We start from the raw sequence: 20,064 nt of genomic DNA, 5'->3' as shown, positions 1-20,064 counted from the left end.
ATCATAAAATTCTTCTTAAAAAAAATGTGTGTGAAATCTTATGGAGCTTAACTGTTAAGGTTTTTAAGGACAAACACACACACCCAAACCCGAGGGAGGACTCTTACCTCCACCGGGACCAGCCGCACAATCCATGACTGCAGCGCCCCTAGACCGCTCGGCTAATCCTGCGCGCCAAAAATTCTTCTTACAGCAATAGGAAAAAGACATGGGGGTGTGCGTGAAATTCAAGAAATAAGGACCATGTACATGAAATTTACACGAGTTTTTTGTAGCTCCTGTGGTATCGTCCAGAGACTGTAACAACACACATCAATATCGCAGGCGTTCGCGGGGTTTCGCTGTAGTCCGCAATGACGTATAAGAAATGCTTCTGAATACCATACCTTCCCTCTCAGCAATAGCTCGAGCCCAGTTCATGACCTCACCTGAACGAGTCAGCATCTTAGTGTAGCACCAACGAGTTGTTAAAGTTTCTGATTAACTTGTACTTTAGTACATCTACATCTACGTGGTTACTCTGCTATTCACAATAAAGTGCCTCGGACAGGGTTCAATGAACCACCTTTAAGCTGTCTCTCTACAGTTCCACTCTCTAACGGCGCGCGGGGAAAACGAGCACTTACATTTTTCTGGGCGAGCCCTGATTTCTATTATTTTATTGTACTGGTCATTTCTCTCTATGTAGGTGGGTGGAAACAGAATGTTTTCGCAATCGGAGGAGAAAACTGGTGATTGAAATTTCAGGAGAAGATCCCGTCGCAAGGAAAAAAGCCTTTGTTTTAATGATTGCTACTCCAGTTCACGGACATGTCTGTGACACTATCTCCGCTATTTCGTGATAACAGAAAACGAATAGGGCGGAAAAAAAATGGTTCAAATGGCTCTGAGCACTATGGGACTCAACTGCTGTGGTCATTAGTCCCCTAGAACTTAGAACTACTGAAACCTAACCAACCTAAGGACATCACACACATCCATGCCCGAGGCAGGATTCGAACCTGCGACCGTAGCAGTCGCACGGTTCCGGACTGCGCGCCTAGAACCGCGAGACCACCGCGGCCGGCCAAAAGGGCGGACAAGCGTGGTGTAAGCAGTCTCTTTAGTAGACCTGTTCCACCTTCTAAGTGTTCTGCCCTAATGAATCTTTGGTTTGCTCTACCCACAATATTATCTATGTGATCGTTCCAATTTAGGTTATTTGTAATTGTAATCTCTAAGTATTTAGATGAATTTACAGCCTTCAGATTTGTGTGGCTTATCGCGTAACCGAAATTTAGCTGATTTCTTTTAGTACTCATGTGAATAACTTCACACTTTTCGTTATTCATTGTATCTCAAGGAAAGAGTTTGTTAACCAGTGCATCAAGTGATACTCTGCAAGTCAGTGACAGTTGTTAATCATCCGGTACTCATGTGTCAAAGACGTGTGTCAAAGTTAAGCGAATCTTTTATTCATTAATGTAATAAAGTAAACTAATATTTCATGAGTCACCGAGCAATCAAAGAACCGGTAGGCAAGAGCTGACGATTGTAGCTTTGTCTGGTCACAGCAGTTCTTCTGTGAGGTGACGGAAGAAAGCAACAGAGTCTCAATGGTTTTTCGAACGGAGGCAGTAGCTCTACCACACCGAAAGTCCTAAATTATTTGTTGTGTGTATTCTAATCTCTGTCCTCCCCCAACAATTTTCACCAAGTACAATTTTCCTCGAGTACCGCAGAAGTTAGTCCTCGGTGTCTTAAAACACGTCCTTCCATCTTGTCCCTTCTAGTTAGTTAGTTTCTTCCTCATATTCCTTTCCTCGACGATACAACCAAGAATTCCTCTCTGAGCGCCTCTTCTCAAACGCTTCCTTTCTCTTCTTTTCTGATTTTCATCACAGTTCGTGATTCACTGTCATACCATAACGTGTTACAGATGTTCTTTCACAGAAATTCCATCCTCAGATTCAGTCAGCAGTAATCCTCCTTCGCTGAGGGATGTTCTATTTTCCTGTGCTAGTCCTTTCTCCGACATACGACGTTTTCCTTCCAAGGTAGCACATTTCCGTCAAAAGAAGGAATGAAGTAAGGTTAGAGTTTAACGTTCTGTCAACAGGGAGGTCATCAAGAGTTACGAAAGGTAATCGGCAGCGTCTTTTCATAGAAACCAGCGGTGCATTTCCCTGGAGCGAATCAGGCAAATGACGGAAAAGGGAAAAATGGATGTCCGGACGCAGATCTGAACCGCCGTCCTACCGAACGTGAGATTCCAATGTGCTAACCACAGTGCCACCACGTTCGGAAGATTTACTTCGATTCGTCTACGACGTGTTTTCCAGTTTTCATGTTAATTTTGTCTCTAATCTCATGTTTTCTGTTCTTAGTTACATTCGTCTTGTTCTGAACTAATTGCGATCCATATTCTGTAATGAGGAGACCGCTCATTCCGTTCAACACGTTCTATAACTTTTCTTCATTTTCACACAGGATAGCAATGTCATAAGCGTGTCTTTGACTTATATTTCCTCAAGTTTCATTTTAATTACGATTTCAGTTTCAAATAATACAAGTTTCAAGCCCAAATACGAGGGTAAGTCAATTATTATCCGAAATTTAGTTATCTTTTTGTTTATTTTGGTAGTACTGTCGTTTTACGTTGATGGCGCATGCTTTGTTTATTTGTTGTTATATCTTTGCAATTTTCAAGCTGCTAGGTTAGTTTCGTTATCGCTGCCGTGCTGCTAACCATGGCTGCTCCGCTGTCATTTGCACCAAAGAAGAGCAACGTTCAGTGATCCGTTTTTGTGGTCGGAAGGCGTATCAGGGGTCGAAATACATCGAAAACTTTCGGTACAGTACGGGAACAGTGTTTTGGCTCAACGGAGTGTCTACGAATGGATTGAAAAATTCCGAAATGGTCGCACAAGTGTTTCGCACGATGAAGGAGCCGGACGACCGTTTACCGCCACAAATGGTGAAACCATCGAGCGTTCACGTGAAATAATTCTCTTAGACAGACGATTAACTATTGACGAAGTGGCGCATCGTCTGCAAATTAGTGACGGTTCTGCCTACGATATCATATACAACAGACTTGGGTTTCATAAAGCTTGTGCAAGATGGGTCCCAAAACAACTCACACACTTGCATAAACAAACGCGCTTGCACATCTGCAAGAAACATTTGGATCGCTATGGTAACGAAGGGGCAACCTCTTAGACATAATTACTATTGACGAAACACGGATCCATTTATTACGAGCCGGAGAGTAAACGGCAAAGTATGGAATGGAAACATCCAAATTCGCCGTGCAAGAAAAAGTTCAAGACTCAACCGCCCGCAGGAAAACTGATGCTTACGGTTTTTTGGGATGCACAACGTTCGGTACTGGAACATTTTGGGGAAAGGGAGAAAACAATAAAGGGTGTAAATTGCAGTGAGATGCTTACTGCCAGGCAAAAGCCTACAATTCAAAGCAAAACCCCGAGGATTGCCTTCAAAAGGTACTGTGTTGCACGGCAATGCCCGTCCGCATACTGCTGCTGAAACGCTCCAGAAACTCAAATTTGAAGTGCTGGCCATCCTCCATATAGTCCCAATATTCCCCCTTCTGACTATCAGTTGTTTGGTCCACTCAAACGTGGAATTAAGCGGCCGTCCATTTGCCACGGACGGAGCAGTGAAAGAAGCGGTGCTCGCAGCTCAATCGAGAACCTTATTTTATGAGGGCATCAGGAAGCTTGTACAACGATGGACCAAATACGTTGAAACACAAGGAGACTATGTTGAAAAATTAGTAAGTTTCCTATTTGATTACAATAAAATTTTATAACTACTATGCGGATAACAATCGACTTAACCTCGTACTTTCAATTCTGAAACTTTGTTTTATTTCTGTCATTGCTTCTTTAATATACAGGCAAAACAGTGCAGGACAAAGACCACATTCTTCACGGGAGCTCCTTTTAATCCGAGGACTTCTCTCTGGGTCTTACGTTCTTATTGTAATCTTTCGTTTCTTGCAATACTACATGTTAGCCATTTTCGCCTGTAGCGTTGATCTGTTCTACGAGAATTTCAAAAATCTTGCAGCAATACCTTGTGGGACACTCTTTTTGTATCTATTGGGCTATAATCTCAATATCACTGTAATATTAATCGCGTATGTGAAAGAAGTACTCACAGGATGTAACTTCAACACAGCAAAGTTCACTGTTTCTATCCGCCTTCGTGCTATAACTTTTACTGCGGCCTGCCAATCTGGTCAGTGCTGTTGGTTACCCAACCACAAAAGTCCAGAAGGCGATGAAGGCCTCTACTTCCATTGTCTCAATGGCTTTAACCCCACTAGATACTTGCCTCCCCTATTGCGCGAACTCAAAATCCAGAAGAACCGCTTCTGCAGGCGGTGGAAGCAGTTTCGTGATTCTCAGGATAAGTATCACATGGAACGTCTCCAATGTGAAATCTGCCACCGCCTCGCCGATTGGAAAACAGAACAATGGGATGACAAGATGTCCGCCTTCCTCCTCCAGTATAAATCCGAATAGGCTTTTGTCCGAGTCCTACAGTGTTCTGCAGTGAAGACCAACCATCCCATCTGCACAGTCAATGGTTTAACGTATTATGCCCTCCATGTGGTAGAAACTTTGACCGATGCATTTGAGGCCCATTGCTCATCCAGAACCTCACGCCTGATGAAGTCTGAGATGAACCTTTCAAAGGAACCATCCCGGCATTTGCCTGAAGCGATTTAAGGAAATCACGGAAGACCTCAATCACGATGGTCGGACGCGGTATTGAACCGTCGTCCTCCCGAATGCGTGTCCAGTGTGCTAACCATTGCGCCACCTCGCTCGGTTATTAAAAGTGACATGAGTAGTATACTGAAGGAAGAAAAGAAAAACATGACGAAAATTCTAGGCCCTAAGCTGACAGAAGAGGGATACAGATTACACTCTAGGAAAACTAAAGAAAAAATGTAAAACATAGCAGTAGATGCCAGAAAAAGAAGGTTGAAGTTCTGTGAGAACATCATCAGGCTATCACTAAAACAACTCACCAAGAGAATTCTAACATGCGTACAAGGGGTCAAATCAACAATAACATGGGTCACACAAGTGAATATGGACCTAGAAGCAGCAAAAATCGATCCAATAGTAACTGAAGACAGGAATGTATACAGTGAGAAGATACACAAGAGGAATGTGAGGTCAGCAAATGAAGTCCAAAAGAAATCAGGGACAAAGTAGACTAAAGTTAGGAAGAGACACCATGGAGAAAAAAATGAGAGAATTGTGGAAGATCAAAAAGAACACTCAAATGAGGCAGAATGTTTTGCGTGATCATGCAGGGTCTCGACGCAAATAATAATAATAATAATAATAATATAGCGAAAAGAGGAAACATTCCTTTGACGCTACCATAGAGAGAATGAATTATGTCGTGATATCGTTCGCTGTTTCCAGAAATGTGATTAGCAAGAACATGTTCCAACCAAAACTGGTTTCCAAAAACAGTTTGTTCAAATAAGGTATCACATTTTCGAGATTCGCGCAGCGAAGCAGCTGAACATAATATGAGTTAATATGAGTAACACTGGCGCATATAGATAAACGAGATCAGACTTGCAGACGTGACTGGATCTAGCTAAGACTACAAGTATGGAGTCAAACCTAAATAAATGAGAAAGGAACATTCCGTTTGCAGTGACTTCATTTGAGATAGGGGGATTAGCTCGCTGGAGAAAGAATGGCCGGGAACTTGTCAAATGGAATGGCACGAATCGATTTCATTGAACTGGATCCTGTCCACGCCAACTGCTGCACCACGAGTTCTGTGACCCAGAGTTGCCAGTGGGACTGAAATGAACTAGACTGTCCAGTCAGCTCCGGCATTACGTGCTGCTGCGTGATCTTGTTTCACATGCGAAGCTCAACTCATATCCTCCTCCCTTCCTTTTTATGTCCAGCGTTACTCATTAGTTGTGTGAGAGGTTCAGTGTGGAAAGCCATTAGCAGTCGGAATGGACAGCTCAAACGCTGACCACGCCTATTTCATCACCATAAACAACAGCGGCTAGCAGCCCATGTTGGACGCAGGGAACCGACATCCTTTAATTTGTTCCAGCGGCTATTGCCCTCCCTAACTCTTCTAGGACCTCAGCAACTGAGTGACAACAGGCCACACACACACATGTTAAATTTTTATTAAGAGAGATACACTCCTGGAAATTGAAATAAGAACATCGCGAATTCATTGTCCCAGGAAGGGGAAACTTTATTGACACATTCCTGGGGTCAGATACATCACATGATCACACTGACAGAACCACAGGCACATAGACACAGGCAACACAGCATGCACAATTTCGGCACTAGTACAGTGTATATCCACCTTTCGCAGCAATGCAGGCTGCTATTCTCCCATGGAGACGATCGTAGAGATGCTGGATGTAGTCCTGTGGAACGGCTTGCCATGCCATTTCCACCTAGCGCCTCAGTTGGCCCAGCATTCGTGCTGGACGTGCAGACCGCGTGAGACGACGATTCATCCAGTCCCAAACATGCTCAATGGGGGACAGATCCGGAGATCTTGCTGGCCAGGGTAGTTGACTTACACCTTCTAGAGCACGTTGGGTGGCACGGGATACATGCGGACGTGCACTGTCCTGTTGGAACAGCAAGTTCCCTTGCCGGTCTAGGAATGATAGAACGAGGGGTTCGATGACGGTTTGGATGTACCGTGCACTATTCAGTGTCCCCTCGACGATCACCAGAGGTGTACGGCCAGTGTAGGAGATTGCTCCCCACACCATGATGCCGGGTGTTGGACCTGTGTGCCTCGGTCGTATGCAGTCCTGATTGTGGCGCTCACCTGCACGGCGCCAAACACGCATACGACCATCATTGGCACCAAGGCAGAAGCGACTCTCATCGCTGAAGACGACACGTCTCCATTCGTCCCTCCATTCACGCCTGTTGCGACTCCACTGGAGGCGGGCTTCACGATGTTGGGGCGTGAGCGGAAGACGGCCTAACGGTGTGCGGGACCGTAGCCCAGCTTCATGGAGACGGTTGCGAATGGTCCTCGCCGATACCCCAGGAGCAACAGTGTCCCTAATTTGCTGGGAAGTGGCGGTGTGGTCCCCTACGGCACTGCATAGGATCCTACGGTCTTGGCGTGCATCCGTGCGTCGCTGCGGTCCGGTCCCAGCTCCACGGGCACGTACACCTTCCGCCGACCACTGGCGACAACATCGATGTACTGTGGAGACCTCACGCCCCACGTGTTGAGCAATTCGGCGGTACGTCCACCCGGCCTCCCGCATGCCCACTATACGCCCTCGCTCAAAGTCCGTCAACTGCACATACGGTTCACGTCCACGCTGTCGCGGCATGCTACCAGTGTTAAAGACTGCGATGAAGCTCCGTATGCCACGGCAAACTGGCTGACACTTATAAGGCGGCGGTGCACAAATGCTGCACAGCTAGCGCCATTCGACGGCCCCCACCGCGGTTCCTGGTGTGTCCGCTGTGTCGTGCGTGTGATCATTGCTTGTACAGCCCTCTCGCAGTGTCCGGAGCAAGTATGGTGGTTCTGACACACCGGTGTCAATGTGTTCTTTTTTCCATTTCCAGGAGTGTATGATTTTTAAGCGGTCGTTTACGAGTCATATTCGTGTGAGGTGTATGGACCGTGACGAGCTGAATGCTGTATCGCTCTTAAGCCTCCACGATATCGGATTTAGGTGGGCGAAGCTCGTAATCACAGGCGAAGAAAGAGCTAAAGGCCTGTCTGAGAAATTTTCGGGAGATCCTGAAATCCTCCCAGAACACTAAAAGTATGGCCAAACCCACCAAAGTTAATGGTTTCCCAATATCAAGTTATTCTTTTGCTGCAGTCAACCGGTACAATGCCGATAGTGAAGAATTACAGTGAACATGCCGAGTGCTACTGATAAAAGGCTGCAAGTCACAGACAGAAAGGACAACAATGCCGAAATATAGGGGTGGTCAGTGGTCTTGTGGATGGCAACAATCAGTGTGAAAACCAGATAGCCAGTCATAGAATTTTTCTTCAAGAAATCAACGCCGTTACACTCTGCAGTGCGTTATGCAGAAAATTAGACATAACTACATATCAGCCAAGGAGGAACTCATTACATTTGCAGTGACAGAAAACGAATGCCTCGACAAAAAAAAAAAAAATCTTGAGTAGACCATAAAACCATAACGAATTCAACCAAGGAAAATTTATAGAGATGGATATCTCCGAATAGGTGTTCCCAGAAATTGAGTGTTGAACCAAGTCAACAAAATAAAATACAAACAGAAAAAAACAGCAATTAACTGTACAATACGAACTAACTTTCCTGATATATTATACTAGATAAGTGCAGCCACAATGCATGGCCTTTTGACATTGCTTTTATAGACAACTTGCGCCTAAATATCACTGAGAAAATTTTATGGTTATTTGACGGAACCGTTACACAGACAGTGACGTACTACGCGTGTTCTTGTAAAAGATATCATTTCGAGCACAGGACTAATATTTCACAGACGTAATGGAGGTGTAAGGAAACAGGTCGCATAAGCAGAATTTTGTAGGTCGATTTAAAAGCTTGAGATACTTTTGACGTCATCTCAGTCAGTAAGTTTATGGGCAGCTGAGACTAAAAGAGAAACTATTATGTCTCAGTTTTTAGGTACCCGTGCATTGTTTTCGTAATAAAATACATCACCTAGTGTTGTTCGCAAATGATACTAGCCATTTAAAAAAATGGTTCAAATGGCTCTGAGCACTATGGGACTTACCTTCTGAGGTCATCAATCCCCTAGAACTTAGAACTACTTAATCCTAACTAACCTAACGACATCAGACACATCCAAGCCCGAGGCAGGATTCCAACCTGCGACCATAGCGGTCGTGCGGTTCCAGACTGTAGCGCCTAAAACCGCTCGGCCACCCCGGCCGGCCGCTAACCATTTACTTAATGGCCACATTGAAGCCGGTTAATAGCAGAATGTCTCCGAGAGATGAACCGCAGAAATATCGTCTAGAGAAGACTACTTGGTGTTAATGGGAAGGGAATAGTATTGATTAGAGTGGAAAACGTAAGTACAAAGTCTAGAGGCAATAGAATCCTTGAATTAAAGTACTGCAGCATTCAACAAACATCTTTCACATGGTTTCTAGGAGTGTGGTTACATTATCATTTAAGATAGTGAAAACAAGACTGAGTACATATTGTTATGTTTTAAGAATGGTTAGGGTCTGCTGTAATATTCAAACTGTACTTTGTCCTTACTACGCAAATGTGCAGTGGGTGTTAACAGTATGGAGCAGTATTCTGGGAGAAAGTACTTTTTGCAAAATGATGATTTAAAATTCAAATAAATGTGCAGTGAGAGGAAGCCAAAGGGATCTCAACAGTGAAGTTTAAAAATTTGAAATTTTAATTCGTCCAGGATTGTACATATATGAAGGTATGTATTACCCGATACCATGTAGGGATCTTTCAGCATTACTCACCTAATTTCACAACTGCAAAACTGTTAAGTGCGAATAAGTTTTATAGAGAAAGCCGTAGAAAGGAGCTATATCAGTTAAGTATAATACATAAACCTACAATAGTACTCAATGCAATGCAGAAATGAAGAATAAAAACATACTTAAGTACATTTACATCTCCATCTACATTAATACTCCGCAAGCCACCCAACGGTGTGTGGCGGAGAGCACGTTACGTGGCACTGTCATTATCTCCATTTCCTGTTCCAGTCGCGTATGGTTCACGGGAAGAACGACTGCCGGAAAGCCTTCGTGCGCGCTCGAATCTTTCTAATTTTGCATTCGTGATCTCCTCGAGAGGTATAAGTAGGGGGAAGCAATATATTCGATGCCTCATCCAGAAACGCACTCTCTCGAAACCTGGACAGCAAGCTGCACCGCTATGCAGAGCGCCTCTCTTGCAGAGTCTGCCACTTGAGCCTGCTAAACACCTCCGTAACGCTATCGCTCCCACCAAATAATCCCGTGACGAAACGCGCCGCTCTTCTTTGGATCTTCTCTATCTTCTCTGTTAATCCGACCTGGTAGGGATCCCACACTGATGAGCAATACACAAGTATAGGTCGAACGAGTGTTTTGTACGCCATCTCCTTTGTTGACGGACTACATTTTCTAAGGACTCTCCCAATGAATCTCAACCTGGCACCCGCCTTACCAACAATTAATTTTGTATGATCATTATACTTCAAATAGTTCCGTACGCATACTCCCAGATATTTTACAGAAGTAACTGCTACCAGTGTTTGTTCTGCTATCATATAATCATACAATTAAGGATCCTGCTTTCTATGTATTTGCAATGCTTAACACTTGTCTATGTTAAGGATCAGTTACCACTCCCTGCACCAAGTGCGTATCTGCTGCAGATCTTCCTGCATTTCGCTGCAATTTTCTAATGCTGCAACTTCTCTGTATACTACAGCATCGTCCGCGAACAGTCGCATGGAACTTCCGACATTATCTACTAGGTCATTTATATATATTGTGAAAATCAGTGGTCCCATAACACTCCCCTGTGGCGCGCGCGCGCGCGCGTGCGAGAGAGAGAGAGAGAGAGAGAGAGCGGAGGGGGGGGGGGGGGAGAGAGGGAGCAGAAAAAGTACCTGTATCTAGTAGTTTCCATAGCCTCTGGAAGAAGTCAACATAAGATTTTCAATTTTCTTGTACATAAAGATATAGATTTGATTTATGTTATATTATTTACATTCTGGGAACGTTACACCTCTTCAGAAGTGACTTGCCCACATCTGTGTATGCTAATATCCACGGGCGCATTTTTCTGTCTGTATATTATGGGTAATCTCAGGAAGAACTGTAGGGATTTCGATACGTTTTTCACCGTAGACTGTTTCATGAGGAATGTCTGTGTGGATCATACGTATCATAAAACTGTCGTGCGGCCATAGATACTCAATGCTACCTGTAGTGACAGTAGTTGCGACTCCAGAGAGTACTGCACCACAATCGATAAGCCGCGCTCGAAACACGCGTAGCGCAGCAGCTACATGGATTGTCAGTACGAACTTGTGGTATTCACCACCATTAGGCGCGGTCGAGGAACTCATCACTGGTCACGCTTCTCAGTGGGCGGCCCGCTGCTAACATCGAAGGCGACCTTCACGCGCGCGTGCCTCAAAACACAGCGATTGGCCTCCCATAACACTCAGCGATTGGCCACACAGAATATACATCCCCAGCCGCTGGCTCCAACAACTATAGTGCCTTATTTAACGTCGCTACTGATGTCTAAAAGCCAGTCCTCATCATGCTACGTTCTACTTCACAACTACGTTGCGGTGGACCTTTTGTTCGATGTCGATTCGGCTCCGTTCTGGACTCACACTAGTGGCCATTAACACTGCTACACCAACAAGAAATGCAGATGATAAACGGGTATTCATAGGACAAATATACTATACTACAACTGACATGTGATTACATTTTCAAGCAATTTGGGTGCTTAGATCCTGAGAAATCAGTACCCAGAACAACCACCTCTGGCAGTAATAACGGCCTTCATACGCCTGGGTATTGAGTCAAACAGAGCTTGGATGGCGTGTACAGGTACAGCTGCCCATGCAGCTTCAACACCATACCACAGTTCATCAACAGTAGTGACTGGCGTATTGTAACGAGCCAGTTGCTCGGCCACCATTGACCAGACGTTTTCAATTGGCGAGAGATCTCGAGAATGTGCTGGTCAGGGCAGCGGTCGAACATTTTCTGTATCCAGAAAGGCCCGTACAGGAACTGCAACATGCGGTCATGCATTATCCTGCTGAAATGTACGGTTTCGCAGGGATCGAATGAAGGATACAGCCACGGGGCGTAACACACCTGAAATGTTATGTCCACTGTTCAAAGTGCCGTCAGTGCGAACAAGAGGTGACCGAGACGTGTAACGAATGGCATCCCATACCATCAAGCCGGGTGATACGCCAGTATGGCGATGATGAATACAATACATGATGCTGTAAACAGAACCTGGATCCATCCGAAAAAATCACGTTCTGTCATTCGTGCACCCAGGTTCGTCGTTAAGTACACCATCGCAGGCGCTCCTATCTGTGATGTAGCGTCAAGGGTAACCGCAGCCATGGTCTCCGAGCTGATAGCCATGCTGCTGGAAACGTCGTCGAACTGTTCGTGCAGACGATTGTTGTCTTGCAAACGTCCCCATCTGTTGACTCAGGGATCGAGGCGTGGATGCACAATCCGTTACAGGAATGCGGATAAAATGCCTGTCATCTCGACTGCTAGTGATACGAGGCCGTTGGGATCCAGCACGGCGTTCCGTATTACCCTCCTGAACCCACCGATTCCATATTCTGCTAACAGTCATTGGATCTCGACCAACGCGAGCAGCAATGTCGGGATACGATAAACCGCAATCGCGATAGGGTACTATCCGAACTTTATCAAAGTCGGAAACGTGATGGTACCCATTTCTCCTCCATACATGAGGCATCACAACAACGTTTCATCAGGCATAGCCGGTCAATTGCTGTTTGCGTATGAGAAATCGGTAGTAAACTTTGTCAGCACGTTGTAGGTGTCGCCACCGTCGCCAACCTTGTGTGAATTCTCTGAAAATCTAATCATTTTCATATCACAGCATCTTCTTCCTGTCGGTTAAATTTCGCGTCTGTACTATGTCGTCTTCGTGGTGTAGCAATTTTAAGGACCAGGAGTGTAGAATCCGAATGCTATACTGGAACTTGGACTTTAATGATCACTAGGCTTAATATGTCAACGGACTTTTGATTGCCTCCGCAACTCGGCATTTCACTTGCACTTCCTGCACATTGGTTCAACCACCATCAACTAATACAATTTTCCATAAAGTGTTCATCTACAACTTGGCGCTTGGTAACAGAATTAATTGTATTAGTGTTGTGTCAATAAACCGCAGAACGGTGATATATTTGTTGCTTTCTTCCTGGTTATAACAGAACTACACTCCTGGAAATTGAAATAAGAACATCGCGAATTCATTGTCCCAGGAAGGGGAAACTTTATTGACACATTCCTGGGGTCAGATACATCACATGATCACACTGACAGAACCACAGCACATAGACGCAGGCAACAGAGCATGCACAATGTCGGCACTAGTACAGTGTATATCCACCTTTCGCAACAATGCAGTCTGCTATTCTCCAATGGAGACGATCGTAGAGATGCTGGATGTAGTCCTGTGGAACGGCTTGCCATGCCATTTCCACCTGGCGCCTCAGTTGGACCAGCGTTCGTGCTGGACGTGCAGACCGCGTAAGACGACGCTTCATCCAGTCCCAAACATGTTCAATGGGGGACAGATCCGGAGATCTTGCTGGCCAAGGTAGTTGACTTACACCTTCTAGAGCACGTTGGGTGGCAAGGGATACATGCGGACGTGCATTGTCCTGTTGGAACAGCAACTTCCCTTGCCGGTCTAGGAATGGTAGAACGATGGGTTCGATGACGGTTTGGATGTACCGTGCACTATTCCGTGGCCCCTCGACGATCACCAGAGGTGTACGGCCAGTGTAGGAGATCGCTCCCCACACCATGATGCCGGGTGTTGGCCCTGTGTACCTCGGTCGTATGCAGTCCTGATTGTGGCGCTCACCTGCACGGCGCCAAACACGCATACGACCATCATTGGCACCAAGGCAGAAGCGACTCTCATCGCTGAAGACGACACGTCTCCATTCGTCCCTCCATTCACGCCTGTCGCGACACCACTGGAGGCGGGCTGCACGATGGGGCGTGAGCGGAAGACGGCTTAACGGTGTGCGGGACCGTAGGCCAGCTTCATGGAGACGGTTGCGAATGGTCCTCGCCGATATCCCAGGAGCAACAGTGTGCCTAATTTGCTGAGAAGTGGTGGTGCGGTCCCCTACGGCACTGCATAGGATCCTACGGTCTTGGCGTGCATCCGTGCGTCGCTGCGGTCCGGTCCCAGGTCGACGGGCACGTGCACCTTCCGCCGACCACTGGCGACAACATCGATGTACTGTGGAGACCTCACGCCCCACGTGTTGAGCAATTCGGCGGTACGTCCACCCGGCCTCCCGCATGCCCACTATACGCCCTCGCTCAAAGTCCGTCAACTGCACATACGGTTCACGTCCACGCTGTCGCGGCATGCTACCAGTGTTAAAGACTGCGATGGAGCTCCGTATGCCACGGCAAACTGGTTGACACTGACGGCGGCGGTGCACAAATGCTGCGCAGCTAGCGCCATTCGACGGCCAACACCGCGGTTCCTGGTGTGTCCGCTGTGCCGTGCGTGTGATCATTGCTTGTACAGCCCTCTCGCAGTGTCCGGAGCACACCGGTGTCAATGTGTTCTTTTTTCCATTTCCAGGAGTGTATACTGAGGTCGGCCAGGGGCCGCAGCTGCTAACCCGTCGGCATCACGTGTGTTGACAGCGACTGGTCGGTGCCTCGTTAAATACCGGCGCTTTGAGCTACGGCAGACAGTTAACTTCAGTGAGCTGAGTCGTATACAGTTTCCAGTTACCGCCGAGTCTACGGGCCGGACTGCTCGTCCGTCGTCATCGAGACATAGGCTCCGTAGACTTGGTATGCCAGGCCTGAACTCTACTGTAGGTATGACAAAGAGCCACAGTGAGAGGAGGCACAGTGACAGGACTTGAGAATTTTAGAGGACGGGTAATATTTGTGCTGGACACTTCACAAGAAGCAGCATCATTTAAGTTTCAAAACAACTTCCGGGAATTCAGGCAGGTAACACTTTAAGCGACTGCCGATATTTCTGCGGGAGAAGCAACTTGCTTCTCTGTTGAGTCCACAAGTAGGTCGGTGTGAACATCATATCAAGAACTCAGCTGATTTCTTACGTCATTTGGAGGGACTGCGGTTGAATGACTGACATTTTAGTGAGTTTCGATGTGGTCTTTCTCTTCACTAGTTTTTCTCTGCCTGATTCTTTGCGGTTAATTGAGGCTAGGTTCGGTGCTGTATTAACTAATCTCTTTTGGCGTGTGTTGACATCCACTTAACTTTTATTCAATAACCAGTAGCATGAGCAGACAGATGGAGTTGCGATGGGTAGTCCGTTGTCTCCTGTGATCTCAAACTTGTTTATGGAAGACTTCGAGAAACGCGCATTGGAGTCGGTGCCTTTGAAACCCCCCTGTTTCTTCAGATATGTTGGCGATACCTTTGTTGTTTGGCCTCATGGAGAATCTGAATGCCTTTCTAGAACATCTTAACTCGATCCACCCGAACATTCGTTGTACGATGGAGGTGGAAGAGGATGGTTGTCTTCCATTTCTTGACGTGTTGGTTAGGAGGGAGGATGATGGATCATTGTGACATGCAGTCTACAGGAAACGTACTCACACTGACTTGTACTTACAGGCTAATAGTTGTCACCACCCGGCTCAGCGTGAAGGGGTACTTCGTACCTTGGTACTCAGGGCACATGTCGTTTCCGATGCTGAGACTTTTCCAGCTGAGCTGTCCCATATTGAAGTTACGTCAAAATGGTTATAGTGATAGACAGATTGAACGTGCGTTGCGCTATCTACCAACTGTACATCGGGTGATTGATGATAATTCTGAGTCGACACCTAAGTCTACTGCCTTTTTGCCTTACGTAGGAAACACGTCCAACAAGATCCGTCGTATTTTACGGAAATACGATGTGAAATGTGTTTTACGACCTCCATCTAAAATTAGAGCACTTTTGAGTTCCGTTAAGGATGATCTTGGACTGCATAAGGCGGGTGTATATCGCATTCCTTGTAGCTGCGGCATGGCATATATTGGTCAATCTATCAGGACCGTGGAGGACCGATGAGCATAAACGGCACACACGATTACAGCAGCCAAGTAGATCTGCTATTGCCGAACATTGCTTGGATACTGGTCACCTCATGTTATATAATAACACCGAGATATTGGCATGCACGCCCAGCTATTGGGACAGTGTTATTAAGGAGGCAGTTGAGATTAAATTAGCGAGCAATCTTGTTAACAGGGATGGAGGTTTTTGTTTAAACTCTGGAATCCGACAGAGTCAATGCTGCCCCACCTGCGAGTTCGTAGTGTCACTATCGATAGCTCTGACTTTGGTCATCTTTGGTGGCACTAGTTGTTCAGTGTGTGTGTTATCTTTCCTGCACCAGTCCGAGAACCGAGGATTTAAATTTGCATGTACGTCGCCTGTCGGTTGCAGTTTACCTTGAAAATGGCGGGATGTTCTCCCGAAATATCGGCAGTCGCTGAAAGTGTTACCTGGCTGAATTCCCGAAGTTATTTGAAAGTTGTATACGTCAGGAGAAACACAGGTTTCATCATTTGAGTTGAATACACCTTCATACTTAAAAATATATCACTTTATTACTAATTGTTGGGAATCTTTCTGACTGAAGATAAACTAAGCCGTCCTCCCGCATTCACAACGCTACCCATCAGAAGCTGAAACAGGCCACTAGTTAGTGTATAAAATGATCAAATGGCGAATGAATAATATTATTGTATCACTGTATGTGGAGTAATAATAATAATAATAATAAAACTACAATAAAAATGCACAATACAGCAAGCAAAACAGGAGTGTCGACATGAGAGTGGTGTCTTAGAAAGAGGTCAGACGCTGGCTCACCTGTGCAGGAAGTCGTTGCCGAACCAGAACTCCTTGTCCAGGTCGCCAAATCCGTGACGATACTCGTCCCACGTGCGGGTGAAGTTGAGAGGGTTGTCTCCGTAGTCCCCACGGCGCTGGATCACCTGCAACACGAGCAACGTTCTTGGTGCCTTACAGCCTCACCCAAATATCTGTAGTGTCCAAAAAGTTTGATCGCTGTGAAAACTCGAATGCTCTGACAGGTTATTTCTTCCGAGTTCGTCTCCGAGTATATTTTAAAACTTCGTGGCGCTTCATCCAGTGATAGCCAGATAGAATTCATTTGGTTGAAGAAATTTTCATCGCCGAACTACATTCAAGTGCTACGTCAATTACGCGAAGATAACGGTAGTGACTCTAGACGCGGAGTCCAGGGGACGTCGGAAGTGTTTGGGAGCCATTCCGCCCCCTGACCACACAACCGCCGTCTACGAGTCTCGCAGATTGGTTTTATCCGAGTCAAAGCGCGCAAAACACTCTAGATAATGCCCAAACCGTATGGGGTGAGGTCAGTCCCAGCCGTGAAATGTCTCTACGATCTTTCTCACATAATTCAGAGATGGAGGGGTAGTGCATTGTCTTTCTGAAGAAATAACCCACGTAGGCACGTGACCTGACGTGTACTAGACTTGCGAACTGAGCAATGCTTCACAATTCCAAAGTATGTATGGGAAGTGGATATACGTTCCTATCTCTCTCTCTCTCTCTCTCTCTCTCTCTCTCTCTCTCTCTGTCCATCGCCTCATCCCCCATCTATCTGTCCATTTTCTCCTGACTCCTAACTACTCCTTCTCCCTCTCTATGTCCATTTCCTCCCCGCATCCTTCACTCTTTGTCCATTTCCGCTTCTCCGCTCTCTCCATTAGCTTTGTTTATTGTTATTGTCAACGAATCATTGACTGGGAATTGAATTCACATATTCACATAAAGTGAATGAGTGAACCGGTTGGGGGTCATTGTATACGGGATATAACAGACAGCTCCTGTTGTCGGATATGTGACGATAGTAGCTTCAATGGCAGTAATACGCATTGTTGTCATCTGCAACGGTAGGATTAAAAAGTTTCGGATGATCCATATTGCCAAGTAGTGTTCTAATCATACGCCGACAAGCCATAAATTCAGTTTTCCTGTTTTCTGTTAAACCCGGCTGCGAGGGCGAAAACAAAACCGCGCATAGTTGTCCATACAATTTTTGTTTAAAAATATCTATATAAGAAGGAAGAACATCGAGATTTTTGATAACAATGTTTCCCTTTTACATGGTTTATATACACACAGCAAAAACCTTTTGCATCCCCCGACTCCCAGAACTCCTGAAGATAGACGTTGACATGGATATTGTACCAGAGACGCAGTCCCTTTGACTGTTCAAAGATGTCTCTAAAGCCTCCCAAAGATGTAAGCAACCATGCATGAGCAGCGCCTATTAGACGGAGGGGATCCGACAGCCGATCAGTTCCAGTCATTCCACCAGGAAGGAGGTAGACGTCTCGTGTTGTCTGTAGTTCAACCATGCCTAGAAGGTCAATACCGCGATTCGATCGCGTCCGCATTGTTATTTTGTGCCAGGATGGCCTCAACATGGGACGTGTCCAGGCGTCTCGGAGGGTACCAAAGCGATGTTGTTCGGACATGGAGGAGATACAGAGAATCAGGAACTGTCGATGACATGTCTCGCTCAGGCCGCGAAAGGGCTACTACTGCAGAGGATCACGGCGTACCCACGAATTATGATGCTCGGGGGAATCCTGACAGCAACGCCACCATGTTGAATAATGCTTTTCGTGCAGCCATAGAACATCATGTTACGACTGAAACTGTGCGGAATAGGCTACATGATGCGCAAACGTACATGGCGAGGTACATCTTTGCAACAACGACACCATGCAGCGCGGTACAGATGGGTCTGACAACATGTCGAATGGACCGCTCAGGATTGGCATCACGTTCTCTTCACCGATGAGTGTGGCATATGCCTTCAACCAGATAATCTTCAGAGACGTGTTTGGAGGCAACTTGTCCAGGCGAACACCTGATTTCTACAGAGCGCCTGAATTCTATATAACAGTTTTGGGGTATTTTGGAACGCCGATTTCATGCCAGGCCTTACCGACCGATATCGATACCTCTCCTCAGTGCACCACTCCTTTAAGAATGGGCTGCCATTCCCCAAGAAACCTTCCAGCACTTGACTGAATGTATGCCTGCGACAGTGGAAGCTGTCATCAAGGCTAAGGGTGGGCCAACACCATACTGAATTCCAGCATTACCGATGGAGGGCGCCGCGAACTTCTAAATCATTTTGAACCAGGTGTCCGGATACGTTTGACCACATTGTGTATATTGGATGTTGGATGCAGACTATCTGTAGTGCATAAAACAAGTTTCACTCAGGTCTCGGTTCCGAGTATTGTTTGAACACGTCAGCTTTCCTGGTGGTTGGTAGATTCACCGAATGCTTCGCCAGTTATTGTTAAAATTTTGACTTTCAAAGTGTCTTTACTTTGTACGCGATCCGATTTCACTCTATGCGTATCGACTGCGAACATTCATTGAAAGATCTCAAACTATCGCGCAGTTTAACTCTATGCAGAAGCCTTACATGCTGATGTTCAAAGATAGTTCTGCGTCTCACTGCTGCAAGAAACTGACAAGAAGAAATAGACAAATCACTGAAGTATAAAGCTTCACAATACTAAATACTGTGATAACTGTGCCAGACACTTTTTGTCTTGTATAGGCGTTGTCGACCGCAGCGCCTTTTTTTTCTGTTGGGGTATCTCTGTATTTGAATATGCATGCCTGTACTTGTTTCTTTGGCGCTTCAGTGTATACCTTAAGTTAATGAAGGTATGCGCTCCACATATTGGTACTGTATTGTGAACTGTGCACTATGTCTATCAGATGGGATCTATTTCCACTTTAACAAAAGGAGGGGAGGATCATAAAAATAATTACAGTCCAGTTCCTTTTCTACCCGCATTTACGAAGGTCTTGTAACCATAGTCTTGTGTTTAAAAGATTAGCAACACACATCAGTACGCGTAATTTGCTGCCAGATTGCCGTTTATCTTCAGGACATTAACTGGAAATGAAATTTATTCTGTTGCGTGGAAAAAATTTAAAGAGCTGACTGATAAGTCTAGGAAAGCGGACATGTTTAATTGTCCAACAAAAGCGTTTGGTCACATGCACCTTAGCAAAATTCTGCATTTTTGGAACCCTATAAAACTAGAAAAAATACTAACGAATGACACATTTCGTATCTATTAGATAAGAAGCAGAATCTAGTGCTCTGGCGAAAAGCGAGCTGTTCTATATCTGACTACAGTACACTGAAGTAGAGGCTGAGCTGAATTATC

At 45.7% G+C, this 20,064-nt stretch overlaps 1 protein-coding gene across 2 annotated transcripts in view; it reads right to left on the bottom strand.

The window, feature by feature from the left end:
• Positions 1-20,064, bottom strand: part of LOC126335000 (uncharacterized) — a 912,695-nt gene that overhangs the window by 78,864 nt on the left and 813,767 nt on the right. For both annotated transcript variants that reach the window (XM_049997826.1, XM_049997835.1), the window contains exon 10: positions 16,679-16,803. In XM_049997826.1, the coding sequence (XP_049853783.1) occupies positions 16,679-16,803 (125 nt within the window). The remainder of the gene's footprint in view (positions 1-16,678; positions 16,804-20,064) is intronic.

The sequence above is a fragment of the Schistocerca gregaria genome, chromosome 1 (genome assembly GCF_023897955.1).
Source record: "Schistocerca gregaria isolate iqSchGreg1 chromosome 1, iqSchGreg1.2, whole genome shotgun sequence".
Taxonomy (NCBI): Eukaryota; Metazoa; Arthropoda; class Insecta; order Orthoptera; family Acrididae; genus Schistocerca; species Schistocerca gregaria.
Note: the sequence above shows the minus strand (reverse complement) of the source record. Positions and strands in the feature narration are given on the sequence as shown.